At 54.8% G+C, this 12,580-nt stretch overlaps 1 protein-coding gene across 2 annotated transcripts in view; it reads right to left on the reverse strand.

Annotated features, from left to right (window-relative positions):
• The window catches only part of ITPK1 (inositol-tetrakisphosphate 1-kinase), a 177,886-nt gene that overhangs the window by 93,421 nt on the left and 71,885 nt on the right, over positions 1-12,580 (reverse strand). Inside the window, exon 1 of one of the 2 annotated variants that reach the window (XM_058567584.1) lies at positions 11,128-11,449. The exons of the other annotated variant lie outside the window; for it this stretch is intronic. Within the exon in view, the coding sequence (XP_058423567.1) occupies positions 11,128-11,136 (9 nt within the window). The 5' untranslated portion in view covers positions 11,137-11,449. Of the gene's footprint in view, positions 1-11,127; positions 11,450-12,580 lie in introns of those variants that run through there. 2 annotated transcript variants of the gene reach the window in all.

Genomic DNA, 12,580 nt, shown 5'->3' on the forward strand with positions numbered 1-12,580 from the left:
AGACTTCAAACCTGTGTGAGGTGGGGACTCGGCGCATGCCTGTGGCTGGCTGAATGAATGCACGGTGACCCGCCAAACAAGGGTCAAGTCAGAAACTGAGATGGGAACCACAAGACTGCACTCACTGTGGGTGGGGTGGACAAGTCATGCCTGCAGCAGAGAAGGCTGGCATCGCTCCAGCACACAGGGGCATCAGACAGCACCAGTGCCCGGGGCCCACACCCTGTGCGCCTTCACCACTGGGCCCAGGCCTCAGTGGTTCCCTCCACCTCAATGTCCTGGCTCTCCTGCCTCTCCTTACCTCTGGGGCCTGGCAGCGCCTCGGCAGGCCTTCCCTTCCCCACCCCACCCCAGGTGGCATTGATGGGCTTGTTCTCTGGGACCACAGCCTACAAGCCAGCCCTATGGCGAGCACATACCTGTCCCCTGGGTCCTCCCTCTCTCCACCAGGCTTTAGGTCTCCCTGGACAATGCCCTGCTCTCCCCTGCTCACCATCCCCTTGAAACAAACACCTCGACTCGGCTGCCAATGATCTCGGGGACCCTGGTCACGCCACTTCACAGTCATTCATTCAACACATAGAGACCAAGCACTCGCTGGGTACCTAACCCCTTGCCAGGGCAACGGGGAGGGCCCTCCAGAGGCAGGCACTGTCACCATCGGGGTAGTGAGGCAAAAGACAATAGGGGCTCTTCCAGAATGACCAAAAAGAGTGTGATGGAAACACAAGAGAAGGTGCAGGAAGTCGACTCAGAGGAGGTGGCTGGTGAGCTGAGCCGTGAAGATGGTGGGCCCACCTCCTCATCTATCATGGGGTGTGCGTATCTGCACACGTACACCAGGGAGTCCCAAAGCAACAGTGCACACCAAAGCACTATGGGAATTCTGCATCAGGAATCCAGAGGGAATGGGAGGTCAGCAGATGGCCAAAGAGGCAGTGTTGCCTTGGAAACAAGGTTTGGAGAGCAGGACTATCAGGTCTCGGGGCAGCAGAAACCCACATGGCTGTTCCTGACACTGGTGAATGGGCCGCAGTGGTCTACTGGGCACCTGCGACGCCTTCCAGGATGGCAATAACCACTGGCTAACCAGTAACTGGTGCCCTGGCAGCACCACACTCCATCTGTCTACCCCTCCTTGGTCTATAAGACAACAGAGCCAGGATTCAACCAACCGCAGGTTGGCCTGGGATCTGAAGGCCAGGACCCTGAGGGTGACCTGGCCAGGGGTCCACAAAGGTGGGCCTAGACGTTCCAGAAAAGACTCGGTGGGAAAGGGTATGCAGTGCCAAGCGGCCACCCCTGCCCAGCCTTGACTTGAGAACTTTGGTGACTAATTCATGGCTTTCTTATTCCCAAAGAGCATCCTTAGAGCTGATGGAAACAGGTGGAAGGGGGTGTTCACCAAGCTGCACCCCCCTTCCCAAGAAAGAGGCACGGCTAAAAGCATCAACTATGTGGTGAGCGAAATCTGCCCCCTCCCCAAGGAGCCCACGATCGGGGACCTGCATGGGGAGCAGCCGAGGACACCCTGTCCTGCTGGGAGAGGCGTGTTCCCTGTAGCATGGAGCGCTGCCCCAGGACGCCCGCAGGGTGCAGGGGACTGAAACGTCCAAAGGGCAATGGTCAAGGCCACAAGGGTCGCCTCTCTGTGACTGCATGAGAAAAACTGCAAAGGTCTCATTGAGGTTTAAGATAAAACCAGAGACACTGAGAACAAACAGAAACGTGACAGGCCCCTCAATACGCGCAGCTGATTTCACATTCTTCTGACATCTCCGACGACTAATAAACACAACTTCCCCTGAGAGGCTGGCAGGGCACACGGCCCATCTGACCCTCGAGGCTCTTGTTCTGTTTGCTGGTAGCACCCCCACTGCTCCCCACAAGTCTGGGCAGCTGTCTGAACCCCGAGCCGCCCAGAGCGGGAGAAGCATGACTCACCAGGGTCAGCCCCGGGCTGGGCGGAGGGTCCTCCCATCCAGCTCCATAATTACTTCCCCGAGGCCCAGACCTGCCCCCCGGGGAACACTGCCCCTATTCTCTCGGCTCCAGGAGCACGAGGGAAAGCACGCTTCCGTCTTCTCTCCCACTCATCTCAATACCAGGGGCTGGGGGAGGATGAGGCTCCAAGAACTGAGAGATGCTAAGAAAAATCTCCCGGAGGAGAGCGAGGGGCTGTGAGAGACGGCAGCCACTGAAGCAAAGGCAACTGTGAGGGACGAAGGACCCACCTGTCAGTGCGCCCCCAGACCACAGTGCCCCTCGACCCCTGGGGAGCTGGGAGGCCACAGAGCAGAGCCTCCTGCCAGTGACGGCCCCTGCTCTTCCCCCCACCCTCACCCACTCAACAATGCTCCCTTTTTCTTGGGCAGTGAGCCCCCTTGTCAGGGCTCTGTTCTGGGACAAGGCCACCCTGCGGGCTATTCCCTGCTCCCGGGTGGCTCCCTGCTCTGGGGGGTAGCACTCCGGGGCAGTCCCCGTCCCTGCAGCCACACAGGAACCTCCTAACCAGAGCACACCTCCCTGCCAACCCCCCGACCACAGGGCAAAGCCACCTCCGTGTCCCTCACGTGGACAACCGGGCAGCGTTGACAGGAAAAGAGGAGAGCGCTTCTTCACGCAGGAGGTCAGATCCTACCCGCCTGCTTCAGCAAGGGCGGGGGCGGGATGTCTGCCTTCCTTCCAAAGACACGGCCAAGGGTCAAACTCACACCGACTTCTCACCAACATTCAGTATGGAGTAAGGATTATTAAGGTTTTTCAAGAAACGTGAAGGTTGGGTCTCACTGCTGAAATGAAATGGCGACCCCCAGTAAAGGCCCAGCCAGGCTTCAGGCTTCAACCCCAGGACAAGCAGCCTGACGCCTGGCTGCCACCTGCAGTCCCACTTCACACGGGAGAGCCAGGCCCCGGGCTCAAGAACACCCAGCTGGAGATCGCAGGGCTGGAATTCAAACCCGGCCACCAGAAGGGTGCGGCCTGAAAGCCCAAGACAGAGGCATGCCACTTGACACCTCGTGAACCCCGAATGTGACACGGGCTGCCTCTGCTTGCCTGCAGCTCAGATCCTAAAGTGCCCCACAGGGGAGGCGGCAAAAATCAGGCAGGCTGGAAAGATACCAGATGTGGCTATAAAGTAATGCAACTTAAAAAAAATTTTTTTTCCTGATCAGATTAATATCTGCTCAATGTAAGAGATGTTTAAATTCCAAGTTATTATTCCTATCAGACATTTCTTCTTTGATCTCAGAGGTAACCAATAATATTTTGTTACACATCTCTCCAATTTTTAGATATGTTTTTCCCAAAATTGGAATCAGACTACGTAAACAGGTTTGGATCCTACTTTTTAAATGTGCTATAATGAACATTTTTCTATGGCATTATGTATTCTTCTAACATGCTGTCATTTAAAGACTGATAAAGCCTAATTTATTTAACCAACTCCCTACCATTTAACATTTGGTTGTTTCTAACTGTACAACTATAAACAACGTAGGAAAGGATTAAATTGTGTCCCACATACTCTTTTTTTTTTTTTTGAGGCAGATTGGCCCTGAGCTAACATCTGTTGCCAATCTCCCTCTTTTTCTTTTTTAATCCCCAAAGCCCCAGTACATAGTTGTATATCCTAGTTGTAGGTCCTTCTAGTTCTTCTATGTGGGATGCCACCTCAGCATGGCTTGATGAGCGGTGAGGTCTGCGCCCAGGATCCGAACTTGTGAACTGCAGGCTGCTGAAGCGGAATGCGCAAACTTAACCGCTACACCACGGGGCCGGCCCCATATATACTCTTTTTTAAAAGGGAAAGAAGAACGGGATTATGTTTAAACCTGGAAAACCACTTTTCTGAAGACAAACAGGTAAGCCCCAAGCAACTACCTAAAAAATGCATTTAATGGAAAACCTCATTTCCTGGTCATGCCAGAAAATAAGATGTTCAATTACTATTCCTAAAACCCATGACCTATGTCTTGCTCGACTCTTCTGTGAACTGAGCCCCAAAAGAAGATGTCCCCCAAGTTCTGGAGTAAGTTCCCTGTGTTACTGCCATTGATCTGTGGCCCCCCCATCCCCATGCCAGCTGCTGGGGCATCTTCCTGCACCCCGCTCTCGTGGGTGCACTGCCGTATCAAAAGCCCACCAGTGACTCCCCTTGTCCTAACAAATGAAGCCGAGTTCCTGAGTGCCCTCCTCTCTCCCCACTTCACTCCATGCACCTGCCAGTCAAGCAAGACTCCTGCTCACTGCCCCCCAGATACCCCCAACCTCACTTGGAACAGGCTTTCCTGACGGATCAAACGACTTCTACAAGAATCCTCCTCCTTCACTCTGTGCCTGTGTCTTTATAAGCCTAAGGCGCTTGGTGTCAGACCCACAGACCCTCCCTGGGCGGCCACTTAACCCCGCTGTGCTTCAGTTACCGCCAAATGGGGAGAGAGCAGGCACCAATCCCTCAAAGGGTGCCGGAGAAGTCGCTCCTGAGAGATGGTGGCCTCTCGAGGACCGACCCTGTGCTCCCCACTCGGCACCCCCAGCACGCCAGCAGTGCAACCGGCGGGCATGCGGCGTCAACACCACTTGATGTATGAACCCCAGTGTCCTTGGCTGGCACAGCCGCGGCCCACAAAGTCCAGGGCGTGGGAGGAGAACAAGGGGCACTTTCACTTCTCCAGGACCTCCTCTGCCCTCACTGACCCCACCCCTCCAAGACTCCTCCGCAGAACCCCCTACTCCCCAAGAACTCTCTGGATGAAGTCAGAGTGGATACTGGTGCCCCCCGCCCCAATCACACTGAGAGGTGTCTCACCTCCAGCACAGGCTACTGAAAGAATGCCCAGGTCATCTTCTATTAACTCAGGCAATATTTTGTTCCTTGAGGTAAGACTTAATTCAACAACTACACCTTCACACATCTGGCAGGCTCCTCATCACTCCCCTGGGAGGAGAGACCAGTCAGGGGATTTCACACGCATTTTACAGACCAGAGAACTGAAGACTGAGGGTCTGTGTGAGCACAGAGAGCAGCGAGCCTAGGCCATCCTCAGGGCTTCAAGACAATGCTCACTTCCTGATACAAAAGTGGGATCTGCGCCCAGGGCCCTTGGCCACGGCCCTAAGGTACAGGGAAAGGGCAGGAAGGAGGCAGGCCTCTGCCCGCCGTGCCACTCCCCACCTGCACCGGCTCCCACCAATGACGGAACGAGGCACACAGAGTCCTCTGTCATGCCGCTCTGCCCACCACTCTTGCCCAGACACCTCCCACAAACACCGGACAGGCCAGTCACGCCCAACGTAGCTCCGGCCTCAGGGGCCTTCTCCTCCTCTCCCTAATCTACCTGGCGAGCTCCCAACCTTCTCCAAAGGGGCTGTCCAAACGCTGCCTCCTCAGGGAAGCCATCTGCGCCCCCCCGCAGGCAGTGGCTCTGCGTCCACCCTGGTGGACTGCCATTCTCTTCCCTCCAAGCCCGTCTCCCACGGTGGGACCATATGGGGTTGTGGAAACAGCCAAGCTTGGGAGGCAAAGTCCTGGCCCACCGGCTGGATGGCCTTGGGAACTAGGTAAGTTAGTTACCCTCACTGAGGCCCTGTCTCCTCACCTGCAAAAAAGGATCATACCACCTTCACAAGATATCACGTGGGTTAAACGAGACAGGACGCGTGACGCACTGAGCTCAGGGACCTGTCCTTCCCCCCAGTCAATACACAGCTGGGGCGGGAGGAGATGGTTGGCCCTGCACAACTCCCACGGACCTAACCCCCTGGCTGGAGTCTAAGGGGTACGGTGTTCTGTGCCTGCCCCAGGCTTTCTTACCACCGCCGCCTGTAGGCCTGAGGACAGGACTATCTGCTCACCACAGTCCCCAGCATCTAGCGCTTGGTGAGCACGATTCGCTCCCTTTACCGAGAGCGTACTGTGGGCCAGGCACTGTCCTGAACTCTTTACTCCTCATAGTGTCTATCAAGCGGGCACTGTTGTCATTTACGTTTTGCCAATAAGGAAAGAGATTCAAAGAGGCTGTGAGGCTGCACTGGCAAGCTGCAGAGCTGGGATCCGGATGAGGCAGGTTGACACGCTTGATCATCTCTGTGAGTGAGTAAGTGAGTGAGTGAGCAATCCCCTGCATAACTGGATTCCACGTTCTCTCATCACACAATTCACTTTGTCCAAATCTCATCCACCACCTCCTGCCTCCAGGCCTTTTATCCCACGAAGATCCCCCCGAATGCCCCCTCCTCCAAGTCTTCCTTGACCCTTCCCTGCAGGCAGAGATGGCAAGCCTTCCCTCCATCCCTGCTCTCAGCGCAGGTTACTCTGAGTCTCAGAGACCGCGAGTTCTGGGGTGTGAGCATATAACTGACCCGGGACTGACACGAGCACAAAAGGGCCACACTAAAAGGCCACTGTGCAGCTCAGAGAATATGGCAAGCCGGGAGAGCCACGCCCGGAAACCAGACCCCAGCAAAGAAGGCTGCACCCAGAAGCACAAAGAAAGTGGGCCCTGCACCAGTCAGACGAGGACCTGCTGTCCAGCCCAAACCCAGGCACGCAGGGCTCCCCATCCCAGCCAGCACCCACCTCTGCAGCGGAGCCACCGCGACGAATGCTCCCCGTCCCCGCTTCCCAAACACCAGGGCCAGGTGGTGGGTCTGGCTGGCAGGTTCCTGGGCATGTGCCCACAGCTAGGATGTGTCCACGTCCATGTGCAGGAGGAGAGAGAGCAAGGCCCTTCCTGCCTGACCTCCACGACCCACGTGGAAGAGAATTCCTCAGAAGTAAATTGGGGGGTTCAGATGCTGGGAACCCCAAAACACAGTAAACCTCTACTGTGGCCCTGTGCTGACCCTCTCTGACCATGAGCTCCCAGCAGCAAGGACCCCATCTCACCTAGCCGGTGTCCCCCACGGCGTTTAATACCACGTGCCACCTATGAAATGCCAACAGCAGGGACCGCCTATCCCACATCTGCATTTGCAGGCACCCTCCCATCTCATCTCAGTCCTCAGGACACCCACCACAACGGGTGCAACTAAAGTCATTTTTTTTAAGTTAAGGAAATTAACCGTAAGCTTAAATGTCCTAGATCTCATAGCAACAGATCCAAGATTCAAACAGAGACCTAACAAACTTGAAACACGTTATTTCCTACTCTGCTGCCTCCGTATTCTAAGAAATGCTCACTGAATGAGTGACGGCCACATATGAACAGAAAGTGTTGCTAAGAGCAAAAGCAGTCCCTTTCTCCTCAGCCAGGTAGCTTCCCTCCCATCCCAGGCCTTGATGCTGAGGGTTTTGGAAAACGCCTGGTACTTTTTCAGGTCACCGAAACCCCCTTGACATGTAGCCATTTGGCAAAAGGATTGTTTGAGGCTGCAATCTCACCCGTTTTGAGGGTGTTGATCAAACACCTCACCACTGACAGGACTAGGAACCAGGCCAGGGCAGAGCTGGGCCCTAACAGGGCTCTGAAGAAAAGTTCCAAAACTCGGCTCTGTGTCGTCTGCCTTTCTGCGGGATCTGGGGCTTGTGGGGCGACCCAGGTACTGGCTTCAGGATGCTGGGGAGCTCAGGATGAGAGGGAGGTGCTAGTGGGCCAAGAAAGGGAGAGAGGCCTCAGACAGGGGGAAGAAAATTAAAGTTTCGATCCTATCCTTGATACAAACTGACTTGACGTCCAAAGCCCTTCTCATACAGCTACAGCCAGGATAAGACAACCAGGCTGCCCACCATGGCCCACGCTTGGAGGAAAGCCTTAGAAATTTCTGGGCATTAGAACAAAATATTGACCCAGGATTGGCCACCTGGGCCACAGGTGGGTTCACGCACACACTGGAATAAAGCTGGGGCTCAGAGAGGTAAAATGACTCACCCAAGATCACACAGCTAAGGAGGCTGGGATTCAGATCCATCCCCGTGTGTGCAGAGAGGTGAGGGTTCCCTAGGGGAGGCAGGCCAGGTGGATTTGTGAGGGCAGGAACATCAGCGGGAAAGCAGAAGACACGCGGCGATGGAGACAGGAAAGCACGCAGGCTCTCTGGGGCCACCACAGCAAACATTAACACACACGGGGTCAACTCACTGACCATGCTTTCCTGTGGGGCTCTTCCCAACAGGAAATTCCACACAAGTGCCATCCTGGGTCCACACTAGCAGGGCAGCCCCACCCTGTCCAGCCCTACCCGCCTGGAAGAACAGAGCACACCCGGCAGGAATGTGCAGCCAGGCCTGGCTGGGAGGAGGCCAGCCCTTATCTGTGGCCCGATTCAAGCCAGACTGGATGACCAAGATCTTTAAGCCCCAAGGCTGGAGGTGCTGCAATCAAGTACCTGCTACTGGGACATACCACGGTTCTGGAGGTCACGCCCAAACCACAGTCTCTTCTTGACCAGTCAGCGGCAGGCGTGGCATCCTGCCCAGGGCCACGCAGGGAGCCGCCCCCCACCCTTCCCATACCACTGTCCCCCCTCCACCTGAGAGCCCACCCTTTCTACTTTGTCCCTGACACATTTACTGCCTCAAAGTCCACTATTTGAGCCCACTATTCAGGCACCATCCCCACCCTAAGTTCTGAGCACAATGGAGAAACTCTCCCCTTCCCAGAGCCCTCAACTCCCAGCATTCTAGAATCCGGCTTGTAAATGACCAGCCTCTCTCGCCATCGCCCAGGGAGGCCAGAGCCAGCAGCTGCAGGGGAATTCCGGCGGGGAGTGGCCTAGAGACAAATGGAGGAGCACAGAGGAAACGAAAACAAGGCAGCTAGTGTGGGATGACAGGGAACGGTGGGGACTGCCAGCAAATGGTTTAAATACTGGCAATTAATTCAAAGGAAAGAATGTGCAAGTCCTGTGTAGGCCAAGAGGGTCACCTGTAGGCCAGATACCGTCCAAGTCACCAATCTGTGATCTGGTCCACGGCCTCTGCACAGATGAGGAAGCTGAGGGCCAGCCACAAGGAAAGCGAACACGACAAAGGTCACGCCAGTAATTACTGAGAAAATCCAGGATAAAGTTTAGCCCAAAGCCTAGACCGGTGCTAATTAATCACCTCCCCCCACCTGCTGAGCTGTGGCCCTGGCGAGTGATGCTGCACAAGGCTGGCAGCAGATGGAAACTGCAGGACATGGATGATCCACGGAGCCCTCCAGATAAAGGACTGAGAGCTGTCCACTCAAGGGCCTGGGATTGAGTCATACGCAATAATTGACCAAAGCTGACCATCCTCCAAGGGCGTGGGGATCTCAGATCCCAGAGGAGGGAGACACGGTGGCCCAGGGGGCACCAGCACTGTGAGGTGGGGAGAGGGGTGTGGTCTCTGCATACAGGCCCAGTTGGAGGGGCTGCCTCAAGCCCTAGGCTGATTGAGGAGGAAGCAGCACGAAAATCCAATGACACTGTGACCGACTGGGTCCAGCCCCAGGGACCTCAGCCAGTGCAGGCTCCCAGAGCAGAGGAGGTGGGGGGAAAGGGCATTTACGGCCCCCACCCCTGTCAGATCTACCCTAAAGAACCAGGACCCCCGCCACGCAGCCTTTCGGCCTGAGATGAAAGCCTGTGTCTGAGGTTCCATGTGTGATGCTGATTCATCGGCCCGTTGTCCTCGCCCTCGCACGCCTGTGTCCTCGGCCTCGCACGCCTGGCGGTTCAAGATCAAATCAAACCTTCAGGCCTTGCCTCTCAGAAATAAGCCGAGAGGCCAGGTACCTCCCTGGGCAAACCCTCAGGCTCCTCTGTTCTCGCCCGCCAACAGTCCGCCTCCCACGCAGCTCCTCACGGGGCTGGGCCACTGGGCCGCTGGGAGACCGAGAGGGGCGGCCAGGTCGGTGCAGCCTGTTAATTCAGCCCCTCTGCTGACCCCGGCCACAGGCTGCGAGGCCTCAAGTATGCTGTGCCTCCCTCATAACAGAGGCTCTTCTGCAAATCACCAGAATGGGGGAAGGTAAGAGTAAGGGAGATGCTGTGTCTACCTGAAAGGTTACAGCACTTACACACCAATTAGAGACCCTGGTTTACATGCAAATCAGACGACTGACTAACAAGGACCAGTAATTAAAATTCAACTATATTTTTACTGCTTTAAACTCTCTAATTCAGACTTTACTGCTTCAGAACTAATTTCAGAGTCCAGTCTCTAGCTTGGGCGAAATCTAATCCCACCCTGGGCCAGAACTGCCAGAGTACCCTTCCTGAAGCTGCTCTGCTCACCCAATCAAAAACCTTCAATAGCTCCCCACTGCCCCTCCACGAGGACCCATACTGCCTCCAGCTTCCTTTCCACACTCACAGCTCACGACTCCGGGTGGACTGGTCCACAAACCTGGCCCCAAGCCCTCGGCCTGCACGCATGGAGCCCTCTCTGATCCCCACCCCACCCCCACCAGGCTCTTTTCTTCTGTAAACGGCCCTGTGTGGTCTGAAATGAGCCACACTGCTCTACCTTAACTCTCAGAGCATCCTGACCTCACCTCCCAGGCCGACTATAAGCTCAACTTAAGACCTTTTTGTGGGCTGTGCTCAGGGTCTCAGACATGCACCAACTTGCTTACAGGAAATGGCGTACAGGAAAGCCGCAATCATTAAGCAGGCCACAGGCTGGCCCCGTTTTCCATTTTGTACGGGAAGAAACCGAGGCTCAGAGAAATCGTGCTAGCCCAGGGCCCTGGGATGGTGGCCCCGAGACCTGCGCGGGGCCCACCGGGCTCAAATTTCCTCTCCCACGCATCCTCCCATGCGCTCCAGATAAAAGAAAACCCTGAACCATGTCCCTGTCTTACGAAAGATAAGCCCAGCGTCCAGGAAGTGGTGAAACGGCTGGACTCAGTGCTCAGAGGCTCCCGAGTGCTCTGGGGCTTCTGGACTTTCAGCCAGGTAGGGAGGGACAGCCCAACAGACTGGGGGAAAAATAGGGCAAGCAACAATATCTCCAAATGAGTGGTCAACTGGAAAGCAAGGCGCAGGATCAGGGATCAGTATTTTTCCATTTCTCCGTGCACTGAACACTCCAACAGCCTTCTCCCGCCCAGTGACATTACTACTGCCTCCCACGCAGCTGAGAAACTCCCCAATAAACAGAAACAGCAAACGGATCAGTCATTATCGTCAAAGCTCAATTATGAAATAACCTACCCAGACCATGTCCCCACATCAGGAACTCCTGTCGGCAAAGTCACTGGAAGGATGGACACGCAAGGGCGGTACATGCAGCCCAGCGTCGAGGCTGCTGTGAGTCCACTGCAAGCCCCGGCCAAGGGTGAGCAGGGAGCAGGAAAATCACACAGGCCTCTTTGCTGTCGCTCTTCTCTCTCTCTCCATCCACCTCCCATCTGAACAACTGCCCCTCCCCAAAGTCAAAGTGGGGTCTGAAGTGGGAGAGAAGATCAGACAGATGGACCGCTTGTAAACAGAGAAGTCTGGGCCCTCGTGGTGACTGAGGTTGCTGAGGAACCACCACTGTTTCTGCCCGCCCAGCATCCGTGGCCTGCCCTCAACAGAGTCCCCTTGCTCTCCCACTTTTAAGCTACATATAATCCAGGGCGGTTACCACTACTCACTTTAGGGCGGGCATGTGACTCAGGCCTGGCCAGTGAGAACATCACGTCATCCAGACCCAAGTCACTGGTTCAAGACGAGGTATTATGGGTGGAATTGCAGCCCCCAGTAAGAGAGGGTGACGTCCTAACCCCCTATCTATGAATGAGCCCTTATTTGGAAACAGGGTCTTTGCAGATGTAATCAAGCTGAGATGAGATCATTAGGGTGGGCCCTGATCCATTATTGACTGGTGTTCTTATAATAAAGGGAAACCACACCAGAGGGGGGAGGCGTTGGGGGTAGGAGAAGCAGAGGAAGGGGTTTAAGAGGTACAAACTTCCAGTTATAAAAATAAGTCAGTCACGGGGATGTAATGTACAGCATAGTGAATACAGTCAATAATAGTGTAATAACTTTGTAGCGTGACAGATGTCAACTAGACTTATCATGGTGATCATTTCAACGTATATAAATATCGAATCACTATGATGTGCACCAGAAATGAATAGGATATTGTACGTCAATTATACCTCAACAGAAAACAATAAGAAGAGGAAACACCACTTGAAGACACTCACACAGGGAGAGAAAGACCACAGGGAGACGGAGGCAGAGACCAGAGGGAGGCCGTCACTAGTTAAGGAACTCCTGGGGCCACCAGAAGCTGAAGTAACAAGGGAGAATCAGAGGGAACGTGGCCCTGCCAACACCTTGATTTCCAACTTCTAGCCTCCAGAACTGGGGATAAATTTCTATTGCTTTAATTTGTTATGGCAGCCCTAGGAAACTAACACAATAGGTATGGAACCCAAGCCACACCAATCAGAACCAACAAGCGTCAGCAGCCCAGGGGCTTTCGCTGGAAGTGGGCAAGAGGAGAGTCAGACTTGCTTCCCGGGAGGTTGCTAAGCCGGTGGATGGAGCTGCTGGCAATCTCTTTCACGTGACTTGGCAAAGCCTGCCCCAATACAACCTACACAAGGAGCCTGAAAAGTGAAGAAATATTTCTGATGCATAAATTTGAGTCCTTGATGGCCTGAAACCTGTC

Source organism: Diceros bicornis, chromosome 24 (genome assembly GCF_020826845.1).
Source record: "Diceros bicornis minor isolate mBicDic1 chromosome 24, mDicBic1.mat.cur, whole genome shotgun sequence".
NCBI classification, from domain to species: domain Eukaryota; kingdom Metazoa; phylum Chordata; class Mammalia; order Perissodactyla; family Rhinocerotidae; genus Diceros; species Diceros bicornis.